Raw genomic sequence first — 18,833 nt, 5'->3', positions numbered from 1 at the left:
ACTTGCGGGGAGGGATTGTATAACAATGAAAGAATTTTTCTTTTACTTTTCAAAGAGAAGAGTGAACTGCAGGGGGAGGGGTGGGCAGGGAGAAAAGTGTAACAATGAATTAATGGAAATCCAAAGTCTCTGTAAACTTTCATTAAAACTAATAATAAAAAAAATTAAAAAGTAAAATATAAAAAATGTTACATTTCTGATGATGACTTGAGTAGTACAAATGGTTGGTGGATTTGACTGAGAACTAAAAATCTGAGGTTTCACTTCACTGAGAAATACCTTTGAAATAGATTTATGGGCCAGCAAATCTCATGAACCTGGGGAAAAGCTCTGGTAGACACTCCCAGTAAATTGAGAGAATTCTTACCTCTCTACTAATGAATTCTCCTCATGCATTCCTTTAGTACTCTCCCCTCTCCTGCTGTCTTCTTGATGGAAGCTGGAGCTGAATGAAGAGTATAGGACTGTTCTATGCTATTTTTTAGCAACTTTTTATTTATTTATTATTTAGCAACTTTTTAAAAAAAGAAGATGTAATTGGTTCTTTATAAGGTGGAGACACTCCTGACCTGGTTTTCTCAGCTTTAGTGTTTTATTGCCATTAATATTTTTGTGGTGGTAGTTGTTTGGTGCTGTTGAGTTGCTTGTGACTCATAGCAATTATATGTACAAGAGCTTGGAACCCTGTCCTATTCTGAGCCAATCGCACTGTCTCTCACATGCCTGCCCCACTGCCATAGTCACTCGGTCAATCCATCTCATCTAGAATTGTCTTCTCTTGTGCTATCCCTCCACCTTTCCAAGCATGTTGTCTTTCTTTAAGGTCCCTCACCTGTCTGTAGTAAGTGAGATGAAGCTTCAAAATCCTTGGCTCTAAGAAGCAACTCGGTTCCACACCCTCCAGGACAGACCTTGACAGTTCTCTTGGCAGTCCATGGTATATTCAATAGTCTTCTCCAGAACCACAACTTAAAGGCATCGACAGCCTGTGTTAGATGACACAACTTGCTTACCTAAGACTGAAGAGGACTTGAAGCATTTCCTGAAGAAGGTTAAGGACTGCAGTCTCCAATATGGATTGAAGCCCAGCATCAACAAAACAAAGATTCCCACCACTGGGCCAATTGGCAGCATCATGATAGACAGAGAAGAGATGAGATTTTTAACAATTTCTGCTTGCTTGTTTCTATAATCAACACCCTCAGCACTAGCAGTCAGGAAATCAAAAGAGGAAATGCTTTGGGAAAATCTGCGTCAGGAACGTTTTCAGAGTCCTGAAGAGCAAGAATGTTAGTCTTAAGACTACGGTGTACTTAATCTAGGCCATGGTCTTTGCAATTACTTGCTATACATCAAAGAGCTGGACAATGAATAAGTATGAAAGAAGAAGAAACAATGCCTTTGTATTGTGGTGCCGGAGAAGAGTATTAAACAATATTTTGGCACACATCAGATTTTTAAAAGAAAGGTTCAGTTTACATAGATTCATGAAACCTTTGACTTTGAAGAAATTTAAGGGACATTTAGTCCAAATCTAACTTCCTGTTGAAGTCAGGAATCCTATCTACTTATTAAGCTATGGAGCTTACCTAGTTTTCATATGAACTCATCTAGGAACTAGGAGCACATTTCCTTTTCTTTAGACCTCAGCTTTGTCGACTACTTTATGAGCTTCAGCAATTCACTTAAACCTGTCTTAGTTTTCTCAACTAAAATAAGTAGTGCCTTTCAAGTTGATCCAGATTCATGAAGACCTTCCATTGGTTTTTGAGATTGTCAGTCTTCACTGTAGAAGATTGCCCATGTGTTCTCCATGGAGGTGTTGATGGATTCTAATTGTGGACCTTTCAATTAGCAGCCCAACATGTTAAATGTATTAAGCCATTAAGATTCTTCATCTTCAGGGAGCTCTGGTGGCCTAGTGGCAAGAAGCTGCACTGCAATCCCAGAGGTAAGTGGTTCAAATCCACCAGATGCTCTGCTGGAGAAGGAGGGACAATCTCCTCCTGTACCAGTCAGATCTGATTTGACAGCACACACACACAAAATAATAATTTTTTTAAAAGATTCTTCATCTTCTTTTTGGAGCTCTGGTGGCTTAGTCTATAGGTAGTTGAATTAACTAAAATGCCAAGAATCTCTGGTGGTCCGAATTCACCCACAGCACCATGGGAGAGGGATGGCTCATCCCTTCCCATTGGATTTGCAGCCTTGGAAACCCAATGAAGGGTCAGCTATGGGTCAGGTCCAATGGCAATTGTCCATAGCAATGACACTTATAGAAAAAGAGGACTCTTGATTGTGCAATAGCTGAAGCATTTGGCTTCTAACCAGAGATCAGCAGTTTGAGAAAGATAAAGAAGTCTGCTTTCATAAAGATTTACAGTCTTGGAAGACCTTTGGAACAGTTCTACTCTGCCCTGGAGGGTTTTAATGAGTTGAAGTAGAGTCAGCAGCAGTGGGTAAGTCAGACACAAAGAACAGTGCAATGATGACTCACTTTATAGTTTCTTTTAATACATTTATGTATCAAGTCAGAACTGACTCATAGCTTACTCTCCAATAGATTTTCAGAGGCACAGTAGGAGATTGCCCACCTTTCTCCCAATAGAGCACCTGGTGGATTCGAACTGCTTTCTATTGGATTGGCAGCACAACTCCTTACCACTAAGCCACCAGACCTCTCTTTCTTCACATTGGGCAACATATTTGGATTGCTGTCACCTACAGGAAGGTCATCTTCATAGGTTTCTAATAACTTCATAAATGGCCTCTGTTTTTATTCTTCAGTACTTAGTTTTCAGTCCTCAGTGGTTATATAGAATGTATCATCTCTTCTCACTTGACAGCCTTATAGATATCTGTGATTTTAGTTGAAGGAACTGAAGTTATTGGGGAGAAAAATGCTCTTTTTTTTTTTGCTTGGGTAATTGGGGTATTTGATAGCCTACTGTGTAATTAAAAAAAATTGTTTCTTTTTGTGTGTATACTGTCAAATAAGATCCGACCGGTACAAGAGAGAGAAGATTGTCCCTCCTTCTCCAGCAGAAGATCTGGTGCATTTGAACCGTGCAGCTCTGGGATTACAGTACAGCATCTTGCCACTAGGCCACCAGAGCTCACCCTACTGTGGAATTTTTAAGAGGTATTTACCAAGCGAATAGATGAAAGATGAGCTTTCACTTTCTAAGGTCCAGTCCAATACTATAGCAATACTGAAATATTATCTTTCACCTGTTTGCTTGGTAAAGCGTTTTCTTTGACATTGCTGGGTTTACATCACAGGCTGGCTAGTGTCCTGTGGAATCGAAATTGGAGAAAGTGTGTGTGTGTTTGTGTGTGTGTGTGTGTGTGTGTGTGTGTGTTAACAAATGGTGTTGTTTGTCCCATGATGTTGTTAGATATCATCTCTCTCTTTCTTACTGCCATCTACTCGGAACTGATTCATAGCTGACCCTCCAGGGAGTTTTCACTGTGGAGGAGGCAGCTCATTCTCCCCTTCCCCTTCCCCGGCCCGTTTGTGGATTCAAACCACCAGAAATGCAATGCCTTTGGGTTAGCAGCGTAACTCCTTCCTACAACTCAAAGTGACCCTTTTACACCCGGTCAAAGCACTGTCCAGCACTTGCATACTTAAGAGGTGATTGAAAATATCTTGGTCTCGGTCATATGCACTTTATTGTGACCTCTTTACTTTTTAATCCTTTAAAGACGTCTTCTGCAGCAGAGGAGCTACCTCTTTATGAACTTGCATATTGCACCGAATGAATGGTTAAACGTGGAAATGGCAAAAGCTTTCATCGAATACAAAGACAAATGCTCAAAAACTCCCTTCAAAGGGAGAACAACGGGGATGCAGGGTAGGCGGGGACAGCCTGGGATTTGACCCTTTCCCTGGCAGTGCCGCTTTTACGCGCGGGCTGGCCATTAGGCGGTGCTGGGAGTTTGCCGCCCACCCAGCGAGGCGCCGCGCTGTCACCCTCATCCCCGCATCCCCTTCGTTTGGCGACGAGACTACAACTCCCGTGGTGCACTGGGAGAGCTGGAGGCTGTACCACGGGAGGAGCGAGACGGGGGCGGGCTTTCCGGGTGTGTGTTTCCGGCGTCGGCGGCCGCGGCCGGGGACGGTGTGAGAGCGGTAAGATGGCGGCGGCGGCGGTGGTAGAGTTCCAGAGAGCCCAGTCTCTACTCAGCACCGACCGGGAGGCCTCCATCGACATCCTCCACTCCATCGGTAAAGGCCGCCGCGCCCCCTCCTGGCCCCTGCTGGCTCAGCTCGGCCTGTGTCGGCTGCCGGCGGCGGAGCAGGGCCGTGCTAGCCGGCTCTGGTGCTGCTGACTCACTGTGAGGGGGGCCGGGCCGGGGGCACAGGCCGCTTGGGGCTGCCCGGAATCCCCCGGGTCTCAGTCCGGTGAGAGCCCCTGAGGGTCCCCCCGGGGCCCCTCGCCGGCTGCTGACTCACAGTGGGCTCCGCGTAGGGTGGGCGAGTGGGCCGGGCCGGCGCCCCCGGCGCTCGCCGGCGTTGTCCCCAGCGTGGCCCGCACGGGCCGGTCCGGGACCGGGGGCAGGGTCCGCACGCGGGCTTGTTGCGATCGGGCCCGAGCGCCCCGAGTTAAAGGATCTAGGCGAAAGCCGCGCGCTGGGCGGGCATTTCCCGCCGTTGTTATCAGTCCTGTCTGCCCGGGTGGGAGCGCTCGCTTTCTCCTGGAGTTTCCTTCGCCCGGGACGCCGGGGGCTCCCCCTTCTCCGCGGCCCCTCGGCTCGCCGTGCGGGGGACGGGACTCTTTCTCAATCTGGGAAATAGTGAGGGGACGCGCACTTGTGATTGACTTTAGATTTGAGGAGGGGGCTCAGACTGTCTGCCCCGTGGTGGGATGTAAGATTGAGGTGTGGGGACCGCCCAGTCGGAGGAGGTGACTAATCGTCCAGTGTGGAGGCTGCAAGTGAGTTCCGAGTGAGTTGTCAGCTGCTGAGTTCAGGGAACTGTTTGAACCGGCCGGCTGCTCCTTGCTGAGCAAAAGAAAAATTTTCTCAACTCCTCCGTAGTTACTGTCTTGCCCCTGACTCAGTGGAACAGTTGAAATGGGAACCTCTGCTAGCCCGCTTCTGACAGCTTTCTGCCAGAATGCAAGGGGAACAAAAAATAGACGTGGACAGAGAAGCCTTTTAATGGCCAGTCATAAAGTTTGGTAAGAGCATGAGCGAGCTGGCTCTTCAAGGCATGTGCAAGTGATGTGATTTTTTTTAAAAAAAAACACAACAGCGCAGCTCGAGAAGATTGTTACTGGACCAACAAGTAGCATGAGAAAGTATGAATCTGTCGGGCTGCCAGGATGTTGGCTGTTCGGTCGACTTTTATTTCATTAGTCTATTGAAACTTGGGACTCCTGACTTGGTCAGGGTTTGATGTTTTGGAAGTACATGGTCCTGGAGATGGAGAGAAGGGGCGATGGAGCTGTCCAGACGCATCTATGAGTGCAAAATACTAGGAAAATTTCATTTTCAAGTTCTTACTTTGACTTGCATTACAATTACAGATCCAGAATCATCTCAGTCATAAGTGGTTTTGTTCTGTGAATACACACTAATATTTAGAACTCATGTGAGAAGCATGACGTTTATATTTCTGTGCCCTCATGCCTACTGTTTGCCTTTTAGAAGTGGCAACTGTGGTAAACATTACAGTTAGATTGTTTTTTGTTTGCCGGTTATACTAGGAGAGTTCTCAGAAGCCTCCCCGTTATGAAGCTTGAGTCATGATGGTTGACAGCCTTACTTTTTTCCCCCAGGCTCCAGCATGGAATATCAAAAGCTTGATTGGTTTTTTTTTTTTTTTTTTTTTTTTTTGTCAAGTCATGATGCTCTCTAGAACTGAAGGGATAGCTAGGTGGTGATAATGAAAATTATCACTGTAAACATGGGGCGTCACTTGATGTTGGAGTGGTAGATAAGTTATTAACAGGACCTGAATCCATGACGAACCAATCCCTTCTGACTGTTCAGAATCACAATGAAGCTTTGAAGAAATGGTTTTTCTAGAATGGTTTCTTAGAGCTGCTGGGACTTTTACGGACCTATAGTTTGTTAGAAAGCTTTGACTTTGCGGTTGTCAGTTACTTGGTCCGTGGGCTTAATCTGGGCATGTTTAATATTTTCACATAATGTAATCCATAGCATAGCATGGTGCTCAGTACTGTAAATAATGAGGCACGGAGAGGCATAGAGAGAGGACTTCATTTGTTTTAACCAAGTGATTTAAGTAGACATTTTTAGTGTTTATGAGTAAGGGAAATTTTAACTAGGAAAATGAGAGGGCGCCAATGAATTGCAGAATGAATCTAATGATTTAAATGGGATACATCTTAACTATACAAGAACATTTTATGGTTTGTTGTTTAGACCTTGTAGGGTTTTGTGTGGGTGGGTTTTTGATATTCCATAATTTATGTTTTGATGACTGAGCTTATAATGGTGAAAGCTTGTGAGGTCTTATAAAGGTGACATTTCTCTCAGTTTTTGTTTTTTTTTGGTCAGAATTTTAAGAAGTTTTGCATTTTCCCTTCCCAGTGAAGCGTGACATTCAGGAAAATGATGAGGAGGCAGTACAGGTCAAAGAGCAGAGTATCCTGGAACTGGGGTCTCTCCTGGCCAAGACTGGACAAGCTGCAGGTAAGTGATACAAATAGGCTACATTGTCTTTTACCTGACATGCTGGGTGAAATTTCAATTTTCTGTTAACGTGAGGGAATGTAGAGATATATCTACATGCTCAGTTCATTGGTGATATAATTGTTTTATTTTCTTGGCAACTTGTTGAACTTAAGTCTCTTAACAGGGAGTTAAAAATGGCCTTTAGACTTAGTTCTTTCATGAAAGTGTTTTTTTTTTCTGTAAGGGAAGGAAGATCCTTTTTCTGTTGGGACATAGTGGTCCATGATTTGTCTGCGATTTTCATCTTTTTGAAGTCTCACTGTATTTTTTTGTAATATAGGTCTCAGTGTCCATTGCTTTCACTGGGCATCTCTAATGGTTTTAAGTAGATGGTGACTTTAGGCCTCTGACTTGAAAATGACAAGAGATTATGCATCTCTGTAAATGACAGTGTCTTTATTTTCTGATAGAATGACTAAACCATTAAATGGTTAGAGCCTTCTTAAGGCTTCATTGGTAAGTAGGACTTCCTGTATCTTATTGTGGTTATTATACTTGAACCTATAACTGTCTAGGCTTGAAGTGATAATTCTGATCATGTATATATCTTTGGAATAAAGAGAAGATTTTGTTGAACAGGTAGACCTTTGATCAATAAAGTGGTAATACTTTTTGGAGAGAACCTGGGTTAGACCAAAATCAGGTGATTGTTTCAACTTTAGAGAGAATTTAGAGCTTCTATGGTTAAGTATGTCTCTTTTTGTGGGGGAGGATTAAATAAGGTGCAGCTAGAGTGCTCCTTTGGCATAGATTGATGAATCTTTTTGTCTCATACACACTGGGCATGTTGCTAGAAGAAGTTATTCCTTGGAGTGGGTATCATGCTTAGAAAGGTAGGACAGTGAAGGAGAGGAAGACCCTCAGCAAGGTGTATCAACACAGTGATTGCAGCAATGAATGGGCTTGAGTGTGTCAGAGATTGTGAAGATGACACAGATAGGTAGGACAGGGTTCATATTAGTTGTTCATAGGGTCGCTATGAGTTGTATTTCATTTGACAACATCTAACAACTAATTAGAATGAATTCAGTTTGATAAGCAACCTTATTAATTACTTGCTCGAAGATAATGTTATCTAAGAGAGTGATGAGTATAAGTTAGTAAAACTTTTCTTGCATTTGATTGAGAACTATAATCTTTCCCAGTTAAGTTTACAATTGTAAATTGTATGCAATTGGGAGATATGTTTGCATGGACCTATTATATTGTTTAAAAATAAGTATAATAAGAATGGGCTCATGTCAGCATACACTAAAATTGGAACAATATAGAGAAGATTGGCATGGCTCCTAAACAAGCCAGATTAGTGAAGCCATTCCATATTTTTGTAGGTGTGTTGGAGACAGTGTAATTGGCTCAGGGTAGGACGGAGTTCAGAGTTGTGTATTAGGTCACTATGAGTTGCAGGTGACTTGGCAGCATATAACATCAACAATAATAACAAAATAAGAATAATCATGCCCTACTTTGTTTCGTATACTTCCTATGAACCAGTTCCTGCTTTAAGTACAAACATAATTTGGTTATAGAATCTGCAGAATAAATTGATAAGGTAGATACTATTATGCATTTTACATACAAGGAAACAAAGCACAGAAAAGTTAAATAAGTCATTCAAGGTTACTCAGCTAGTCAATGATGAACATAGGATTTTAACTCTGTAGAGCTAAAATCACCTCAGAGCCCATGATCTAATGACTCAGTGGTCATTGCTTCCTCTAGTTAGTGTCTTATAGTTTATCAGTAATGAAGCTATTTGTCATATTTATGATTTCCTTTTACCTATCAATCAGAACAAGTCTCAAGAGTGGGTAGGTGGGTGGCAAAATAATTTTTATTATTAGTTCATATAAAGTATAATTAATAAGATAAACAGAAAGAATTACAAAGACAGGTGAAGCGACTTAAGATTTTTCTGTTAAAATATTCAGGGGGAGCTCTGGTGGCCTAGTGGCAAGGAGCTGCAACTACAATCCTAGAGGTGCACGGTTCGAATCCACCAGATGCTCTGCCAGGGAAGGAGGGACAATCTCCTCCTGTACCAGTCAGATGTGATTTGACGGTACACGCACACAAAAATTTAAAATAAAAAAAAATATTCAAATCTTTGCTTTTCTCTAGTGATATGGATTATTAAAAACAGTGTATAGTATTGTCAGCACTTAAGAAAGTTTCATGCAAAAATATTACTGTTTTTTAAAAAAAATAAAACAATAGCATATTGTTGTTGTTGTTATGTGCTGTCGAGTCGCTTGCAACTCATAGCGACCCTATGTACAACAGCCCTAAACTCCACTCTGTCCTGTGCCAATTGCACTGTTTCTGACACTCCCATCCCAATTATCCCAGTCACTGAATCAGTCCACCTCATAGAGGGCCTTCCTCTCCTGTGCTGTCCCTCCACCCTCCCAAGCATGATGTCCCTCTCTAAGGACTGGTCTCTCCGCACAGCATGTCCAAAGTATGTTAGACAGAGCCTCAGAATCCTTGCCTCCAAGGAGCCACTCGGTTTAACCCTTTCCAGGACAAATCGGTTTGTTTTCCTAGCAGTCCATGGTATTCTCAATACTCTTCTCCAGCACCACAGCTCAAAGGCATCAATTCTCCTTATATCCTCCTTAGTCATTGTCCAACTCTCTGATGCATAACAAGTGATTGCGAAGACCATGGCCTGTATCAGATGCACCTTAGTCTCCAGAGAGACACCATTGCTCTTCAGTACTTTGGAGAGATCCCTAACAGCAGACTTTCCCATGGCAATGTGCCTTTTAATTTCCTGGCTGCTGGTGCCAAGACTGTGGACTGTGGAGCCAAGCAAACTAAAGCTTTGTACAATCTCAGTCTCTTCAACAGAATAGCATATTACTGTTTTATAAAGCCAAAAAAACCCAACAAAAATGAAACAACAACAAAAAGACCAAAAACTGTTGCTTTAAATTCCTATTTCATGCTTATTCTTTGCTCATTCCTTGATCCCTCATGATCAAATAAATATCTGAGGTTAGAAGAATACAGCTAAACCTACTAGAATTGGGAAAGGTGAGTGAATAAGGATTTAAAAAAATCTTCCATGTTATGTAATATTATTTTCTATGAAAGAATTTGATAAATACAGAGATGTACAACAGAAGCTGTAAGGAAATCTTTGGGCTTATAGTCACTTACGTGTCTTTGCTAGTAATCATTGATAGCTTTGTGTTTCTTGTTCTTTTGATTTTGAGCTCTCAGAGAATAGAAAATATGCCTGTTTCATAATCTTTAATTTTGTAATGCAATGTAATGCAGTTAGTATGTACTTATATTGATTCTGACTTTATAGTGAGTCTGCAGGACAGAGTAGAACTGCCTTACAGGGTTTCCAAGGCTGTGAAACAGATTGCCACATCTTTCTTTCTTGGAGTGAGTGGCTGGTGAGTTCAGACCACTGAATTTTTTGATTAGCAGCTAAGCACTTAACCACAGTGTCATCACTGTGCTGAGTTGTTATGTTCTGTCAAGTTAGAAGTAACTCATAGCTAAATCTTCAGTGGGTTTTCACAGGCTATAAATCATGTGGGAGCTTGTCCGTCTTTCTTCCTTGGAGCAGCTGGTGGATTTGAACCTCATGCCTTTGGCTTGGGAGTGCAGCTCCTTATTTGAGGGCACCAGAGAGTATTCTGTGCTAAGTAGTCCACTCAAAATTTAAGATAAACTTCCTCACTGGCAAGAGTAATTTTGAATTAGACAAAATCTGATGTGTTACAGTGACTCAAGTATTGCTTAGCATCATCAGAAATAATATGTAGGCTCTAGATCTGCAGGTCGCACAGCCTGAAACTCTTAAAAGGAATATGTTTTGTAAGAGTTATGAAAGGAAATTCTGGTCATATAATTTTAGATAATCAAAGATTAGATGGAAGAAGTCAGTAAGATTTTTGAGAACATTGAAAACATAACAGCACCTATGAAAATGGAAAAAAAAAACCCTGGAAACATAATCAAGAATGAATATACAATCATGAATGAAAATCGAAAATAAGATTTTTTTTTAAAAATGATGACTAAGCTTAAAATAAGAATAAAACACATTGCTTGGAGAAAATATTATGATGCTAGTAGGTACTTGAGAGAAAGGCAGAACTTCTTAGCTCATGTTTTGCTTCTACCTTTTCTAGGAAGGAAAATTATTTTCAAACTGGAAAAGTTAGAAATAACATCAGAAAGAATTAAAGTCAAGGTGGTGAGAGAAGTGAGAGCAGATAGCCTCTAAGTTTAAGGGTCTAGACTGTGACAACTTTTTATTCTTTACTATGTGTAGGATAGTTCTAGCAGATGTAATTACTGAGCCCCCGCTGTTATATCTGCAAAGCCCAAAGTATTTACTTACCAGAAAAAGTTTGCCAGCCTCTAGAATAGAGGAATGACACAGACTTCATATCTGCTTTAAACAGATTATTTGAGCATTTGTTTTAATTTTACCATGACAGGTAAAGGTTAAAGATTTACATAGATCTCACTAACCAACCAACCAAACTATATTAATAGGTAGGTCAGTGTCATCATGTAGGGAAATCTTGAACATCATGTTACGACCCATCTCTCTGGTCAGCATTTTACTTAGCATCATAGCTAAAACTATTTCAGTAGGCATGACTCTCAGTACAGTAGAGTACACCATTAAGATTTTTTTTTTTTAGCATTAAGATTTAGTTATTGCCCAAGCTGGGAAGATTCAACTCACTTGTGACAAGAATAAAGTTAAATACTTAAAAGTATTCCTCAAAACAGCAGAATACTACTGCCTTGATAGTAGTCTATAGGGAAGAAGAAAAACAAATGAACATAAATGGAATCAGTCATAACAAGGAGTGTTATTAGACAAAGGTAAACATACTATCTTGTGTTACATGTGGACTCGTACTCTGTCAGATTCTACCGAGAACATTATTATTAGTCCTGAGAACCACATTTAAGAAATATCTTTACCAAGTTTGGAGAAAGGCAGTTTAGGTGGTAGGGCATCTAGAAATCCCAGAATGTTGGAGCAGCAATTGAAATGGTAAAGATAGTTAGCCTGGAAAAAAATTTCTTGAAATATAAATGATAGTTATGATAAGTTATCTTTAAATAACTTAAGCCCTTGGAATGGAATGGAGGATAGAGATTCATGGTTTTAAAAAGAACAGTTTGGTTTTGGCAGCAGCATCATTATGGATGGTGAAGAGATTGAGATTTTTAAGTTTTAGTTTACTTGGCTCCACAATCAACATTCTTGGTACCAGCAGCCAAGAAAGCAAGAGATACATTGTGTTGGGAAAGTCAGCTGTCAGGGACCTCTCCTGAGTACTGAAGAACAATGATGTTAGTCTGGAGACTAAGGTATGCCTGATCCAGGCCATAGTCTTTGCAGTTGTTTGCTATGCATCAGAGAGCTGGACAATAACTAGGGATCATAGAGAATTGATGTTTTTGAGCTGTGGTGCTGGAGAAAAGTGTTGAATATACCATGAACTGCTAGGAGAACAAACAGGTTCTTCCTGGAGAGGGTGAAACCAGGCTGCACCTTGGAGGCAAGGATTCTGAAGCTTCATCTGACATACTTTGGACATGTTACAAGGAGAGACCGGTCCTTGGATAGGGACATAATTTTGGAGGGTAGAGGGACAGCGCAAAAGAGGAAGACCCTCGGTGAGATGGATCGATTCAGTAACTGGGGTAATGGAGGTGGGTGTGTCAGACAATAAGGTTGGCACAGGATAGATCAGAGTTTAGGGCTCTTGTACATAGGGTTGTTATGAGTCGCAAGTGACTCAGTGGCACATAAAGAAATAGGCTGTTTTCTGAACATTGTTCTTCGAATTGTTCAAGCATAGTAGAAAATGTGGGAGAAGTAACATTGCACTAGGCTACTTTTAAAAATCTGACTGTATAATTGAAATTTACATAAATTCCAAAGGAATTTGAGGAGAAATGACTATAGACTTTAATTAGCATGGAAGATGAAATAGGACTTTTTAGCTGGACCTAAAGTTAGGATTGTATAGGTTGAGAAGATAAGTTTATAGTATGAGAGAGACATGTCCTTTTGAGTACGTTTGTCTGTGTAACTTGAGTGGGATGAAAGATGGGAAAAAGTCTTAATAGCAATCAAAGATTGATATTAGGGTATAAAGGGGATGATGAAGGTTTTCACCCTGTGTGAAGTTGTCTGATACCTGATGCAGTCCCATGTATCTTCTGAGTCTTCAGGCAGTTTAGGACTTTAGGACCCTGAGTTAGTGTGCTCAGGAGAGTGAGGTTTGCGTGCCCTGAATTAGAGTTCTCAGGAGGGTGGAGAATATTAAAGAGGCAGTGACACTAAGATAATTTTAACCTACATTCCAAAGATAATTCCTTAGCTGTTTGATTGAAAGAAATTACTTGATTGAAATGGAAAGAAATAAGTAACAATAATTTACTCTTGGCCCAAACTCCAGCCCCAAGGCCTACCAAGAGAGGGAGTCTCACCTCACTAGCATGTTGTCTCAGTTCTATCAAGGAGGGCGGCTCAAATAATTCTGTCTTTACATTTTTACGTTAAAAATAATTTACTCTGACAAATACACCTCAAATAGTTCAACTTATTTTTAAAAGATGCTTTTGTTGAGTGTCTGTTCCACTCTTCTTTCGTTCTGTAGAGAGGAAAAAAGCTACTTAAGGACATCATATACACTCAGGTCAATGAAGGATTTTAAAGAGCAACAACTCTAAGGATAGAACACCACAACTTCTTTTTTTTTTAATTTTTATTTTTTTTTCTATAATTATATTTTATTAATTTTCATAAACATTTACAGAGATTTTGGGCTTCCACTCATTCATTGTTGCACTATTCTCTCTACCCTCCTCCCAGTTTGTTCTTGTCCAAATGCCACAGTGCTTGTCAAAGCCAGTTCTGATTAATCTTCTTTGTCAGTGTATCCTTTGCCATTCCCTATCACTCCTCCCTGAGAGAGACTTCACCCTGAGTCATAAGGAAAAGGGGACGGCGTATTCTCTTAGCTACTTCCTGCTGAAAAGGGACGCTGTGGGTTTCAGGGTGAAGATCTTCTCTCACTACTCTAAAGGGCCCCTTTGGCAGTAGGAAACACATAGACTATTATGGAGATTGATTTTGGAATTCAGATGTACTCTTATTGATTGTGCTTGGCTGTACATGTACATATCCTTCAAGATGTATCATGGGGGTGTTGCAACCTAGAAGACACAAATTTGACTAACAAGTTATAAGTACACGAGTCCAAAAATTATGGAAAAGTAAAAGAAAAGATTCTTTCATTGTTTTACAAACCCTCCCCCAGGTCCCCTCCACCATGCAGCCCTCGCTTTAGTCTCCTGTGATGACAGAAATACCCAGTTACATCTCTCTTTTAAACGGTTCTCTCCCTCCTCTGTTTCAGTGCAGTATACATTATTGAACCCATCTTACTCAGTCTCTCCCCAACCCCAAGGACAGTCCCATTCTACAACAGTGGCATCATGTAATATTTGTCCTTTTGTGACTGGGATATTTCACTCAGCATAATGTTCTCCAGAGTCAACCATTTTGAATAATATTGCATGAGTTCCTTGTTTTTTAATGCAGCATAGTATTCCATTGTGCGAATATACCACAGCTTCTCTAGCCATTCGTTTGTTGATGGGCACTTAGGTTGTTTCCAACTCCTTGCTATTGTGAACAAAGCTACAATAAACATGGGTGTGCATATATCTGCTTGGATGTCAGCTATGGTCTCTTCAGGGTATATTCCCAGTAGTGGAATTGCTGGGTCAAATGGTATCTCTATTTGCAACTTTTTGAGAAAGCGCCATACTGCTTTCCACAGGGGTTGCACCATTTTACACTCCCACCAACAGTGAATCAGGGTTCCAGTTTCTCCACAACCTCGCCAGCATTTGTTGCTTGCTGTTCTGTTAAATTTTGCTATTTTGACTGGGGTGAAATGATATCTCATAGTTGTTTTAATTTGCATCTCTCTTAGGGCTAGGGATTTTGAGCATTTCTTCATGTGTTTGTTAGCCATCTGAATGTCGTCTTCGGTGAAGTGCCTAGAACACCACAACTTCTGTGTGGACAGGAAAGTGATAGTGCCTAAAAGGTTTTAGGAAACTGCAGGAAGGAAGGAAAAAGGAACTTGCTAAGAGAAGAGCCTTAGTGGCATGTTGTGTAATGTATAGAGTGTGAGTGAACCTACCCTGTACTCTGAGGAAGAAAATTAAATCGTTTCTTGCTGTAGAGGTTTACAGTCTCAGAATCCCAGTCAGGGTCATCATGGGTCAGGATTGACTGGGCAACAATTTGTTTTAGGTCTATGTTTAAGCTGCTAATAAGGTTGTCTAGGAAATTTCTCCCCCTCCATAGCCTGATTGTAGATCCATATGTTATGTTTAGGGAAGTGATTTTGTCTGACGTGGGAAGAGACATACATATTTCATGTTCTAGAAAAAAATTCTTTGAGAATATGAGTCCTTTGCTATTAGTCTTTTATTAGGATGGGTAAATGAGTCAGAGTCATGAATTTTACCCAGGGCCCTGATCATAACCCAGTAAAAGAATGGGGAACAGAATACAAATTTAGCATATGACACGAACTAACTTTTGTTCCTCTCTAACCTTCTGGGAATGCTTTAAGCCCCTAGCAAGTTCTATTTAGGCCGATGCCAATGACATAACACTGATTTATTAATCCCAGGTTGTATTTTGGAAAATGCCTATTTTGTTCCTGTTATTGATATATACTTAGCTTTCCTGAATTCTTTCCACACAGAGCTTGGAGGACTCCTGAAGTATGTACGACCCTTCTTGAATTCCATCAGCAAGGCTAAAGCAGCCCGACTGGTCCGGTCTCTTCTTGATCTCTTTCTTGATATGGAAGCAGCTACAGGTCAAGAGGTGAGCCACATCATTGACAGAAGGTAGACAATATGGAAAAAAGTAATTCAGTGAAAGAAATTCCTGCCTGCGCAGTGGTGCTAATATGGAAGGAACAGCTGGTAGGGTAGCTCAGGACTTATCATGTCAGTTTCTCTTTGTTGCAGGGCATTCGATACTTTGGGTCTGTTCCATGGTTTGTTTTGTAAGTGGAGCTTGTCAGTGGTCCCTGGATTCCTCATTACATGAGGGTCACAAACTGATTCTTGTCTTTGAGGTATTGTATTGCCACACCTTTGTGATGTTTTATGTGTCTGTGGTACCTTTCATCCTGTGTCACAAAGCTCCTGTGAGCACTAATTAAGTCTTGTGACATCCCTTCTTGTCATGTTTTGTACTGTTTATATTGTCTGTTGAGGGAGCTCTGATGACCCGGTGGTTAAGAAGCTGCCCCGACAACTTGAAGGCATGCTGTTTGAGTCTTGTCAGCTGCTCTGTGAGAGAAAGATGGACAGTGTCCGCCCGTGTGGTTTACTGCCTCTGAAAACCAGCTATGGGTTGCTTCCGACTTGATGGTACACCACAACAATAACAACAATGTACGTCTTTTTTGAGGGGTGAACATTTATCTGTCTATGTCTTAAGTGTGTGAAAGTAACTCTGATGTTCTGTACATACCCTCTCTAAGTTCACGCTACATTGTGAGCTCTGTTAAAGAGTTTCTGACATCATATTACTTTTGTATTTTTACAATTTTTTTTGTAAGAAGGAGATACACATCTGAATTAAATATTCTGCAAAAAAGTGGCACAGTCAACCAAGGGTGTATTGTGATGGCTTGATTCTACTGTAGGAAGAGGTTTGACTCTATGTGTAGGAAGAACATATCTTTCCTATAGTTAAATGGATCAATGCTCACTCACTCTGTGCTTGCTATGTGTTAGTTGTTTTTACAGGTATTAAGGGAGCTCTGGTGACTTGGTAAGGAATTACACTGCCAACCCATATGTATGTGGTTCAAATCCACCAGCTACTGTGCAGGAGAAAGATGGGCAGTCCCTTCCCATGTAGTTTACCACCACTGAAATCCTGCTGAAGAGTCAGCTATAGGTCAGGTTTGACTCAACAATACATGACAACAACATAGGTATTAGGGATACAGATGTAGAAACAGTCACTTCTCATGAGGGTGATATTTTAATGAGAAGACAGGTCGTAAGCAATATACAAAATATCAGCTAGTAGAAGGGTAAGGATTGGAGCTGCTAGTTGTAGTGGTTATTTTTTTCTTGTTTTCTTTGAATTTGCAAGTTGTTATTATTAGGTGCTGTCAAGTTGAGTACAATTCATAGTGACCCAATAAACAACAGACCTGAACTCTGTCCTATCCTGTGCCGTCCTCACAGTCTCTGACACTCACACCCATTGCTGCAGTCACTGTGTCTTTATTTCTCATTGAGAGTCACCCTTTCCTTTACTGCCCCTCACCTTTCCAAGCATGATGTCCCTCTCTAAGGAATAACCTCTCCTAACAACATGCCCGCAGTATGAGAAAGCTTCATCATCTTTGTCTCCAAGAAGCACCCTGGCACCTTCAAAATATATCTTTTTGTCAATCCATTCAACACTCTTCTCCAACACTACAGTTCATTGGCATTGAGTCTTCTTTTATCCTTACTTATTGTCCAGCTCTCAGATGCATAACAAGTGACTGAAAAGACCATGGCCAGAATCAGGCACATCTTAAGTCTTTAAACTGACATCATTGTTCCTTAGTAATTTGAAAGCTTGACTGCATATTTTACCAGTGTAATATGTCTCTTGAGCTCCTGTTTGTACCAAGTGCATTGATTGTGGATCCGAGGAAGATGAAGTCGTTGACAGTCTCTCTCATTTTTTCATCTGTCGTGATGTTTGTTGCCTACTGATCTAGTGAGAATTTTTGTTTTCTTATTGTTGCAATGCAATCCATTTTGAAGCTTGCAGTGTTTAACCTTCTGAAGCAAGTGGTTCAAGTCCTCACTTTTTAAAAAAAAAATTTATTGAGATTTAAACAAAAGTTTATCAAGAACTTGGATTTCCATTCATTCATTGTTGCACATTTTCCTCCCTACCCCCACCCTGAGTTCACTTTTCTCTTTTAAAAAAAATTCTTTCATTGATAGACAGTTTCCTCTCTCCCCCCTCTCCCAGTCCACTTTGCTATGCAGCTCTTACTCTGGACTGTTGTTATGCAAATAATACCTAATCATATATTTCTTTTATGGAGCTCTGGTGGCCTAATGGCAAGAAGCTGCAGTGCAATACAAAAAGCACATAGTTTGAGGCCACCAGCTGTTCTGACGGAGAAGGATGGGCATTCTCCTCCAGTGTGATTATCTGCCTCTGAAAGCCTGTCAGAAGGTCAGCTATGGGTCAGTTTTGACTCTGTGATACAGAACAACAAACAGTATTCCTTTTAGCAGTTCTTTCTCTTATCTGTTTCAATGCAGTGTACGTCATTTATCCCCTTTTCTTAGTTTCTCTCCAATCCCCATGTCAGTCCTGTTTTATAATAGTGGCATTATGCAATATTTGTCATTTTGTCCTTCTATGACAGGGTTACCCTTTTGTATATAAGTTCCTTGTTTTTCAGTGCTGCATAGTATTCTGTTGTGTGAATTATACCACACCTTCTTTATCCATTTGTTGTTGAGGGGCACTTGGGTTGTTTCCACTTCTTTGCTGTTGTGAACAACACAGCAATAAATGTAGATGTGCATATATTTCTTTGGGTGGCAGTTCTGGTTTCTTTAGGGTATATTCCCACTAATGGAATTTCTGGGTCAAATGATATTTCCATTTCCAACTTTTTGAGAAAGCACCATAAAAAATATGGAACTGCATACCCATGTTTATTGCTGGGGTTTTTTTTCCTTCATAAAATATTATACAAAATGGGAGACTTGGAGGGAATTATTCGGAGTGAAATATCTCAGTCACAAAAAGACAAATACTGCATAATACCACTGTTATAGAACACGACTGATAGGGGGGTTGGGGGAAAACTAAGTAAAGAGAGGGTAAATAATGTACACAGCATTAAAACAGATGAGGGAGAGAACTGTATAAAAGGAATATATAATTAGGTATTATTGGCATGACAAGAGTCCAGAATAAGAGTTGCAGAGTAAAGTGGTAGTGGTGATGGTGCGGGACACGTGTGCACGTGTGCACACCCCGCCCCCCCCCC

At 40.9% G+C, this 18,833-nt stretch overlaps 1 protein-coding gene across 1 annotated transcript in view; it reads left to right on the top strand.

The window, feature by feature from the left end:
• The first annotated feature begins 4,109 nt into the window (after positions 1 to 4,109).
• Positions 4,110 to 18,833, top strand: part of PSMD11 (proteasome (prosome, macropain) 26S subunit, non-ATPase, 11) — a 37,575-nt gene continuing 22,851 nt past the window's right edge. The window contains exons 1-3 of the mRNA XM_006890920.1: positions 4,110 to 4,234; positions 6,568 to 6,669; positions 15,498 to 15,622. Coding sequence (XP_006890982.1) covers positions 4,144 to 4,234; positions 6,568 to 6,669; positions 15,498 to 15,622 — 318 coding nt within the window. The 5' untranslated portion in view covers positions 4,110 to 4,143. The remainder of the gene's footprint in view (positions 4,235 to 6,567; positions 6,670 to 15,497; positions 15,623 to 18,833) is intronic.

The sequence above is a fragment of the Elephantulus edwardii genome, unplaced genomic scaffold (genome assembly GCF_000299155.1).
Source record: "Elephantulus edwardii isolate Elephantulus edwardi_28Jun2011 unplaced genomic scaffold, EleEdw1.0 scaffold00094, whole genome shotgun sequence".
In the NCBI taxonomy this organism is placed as follows: Eukaryota; Metazoa; Chordata; class Mammalia; order Macroscelidea; family Macroscelididae; genus Elephantulus; species Elephantulus edwardii.
Note: the sequence above shows the minus strand (reverse complement) of the source record. Positions and strands in the feature narration are given on the sequence as shown.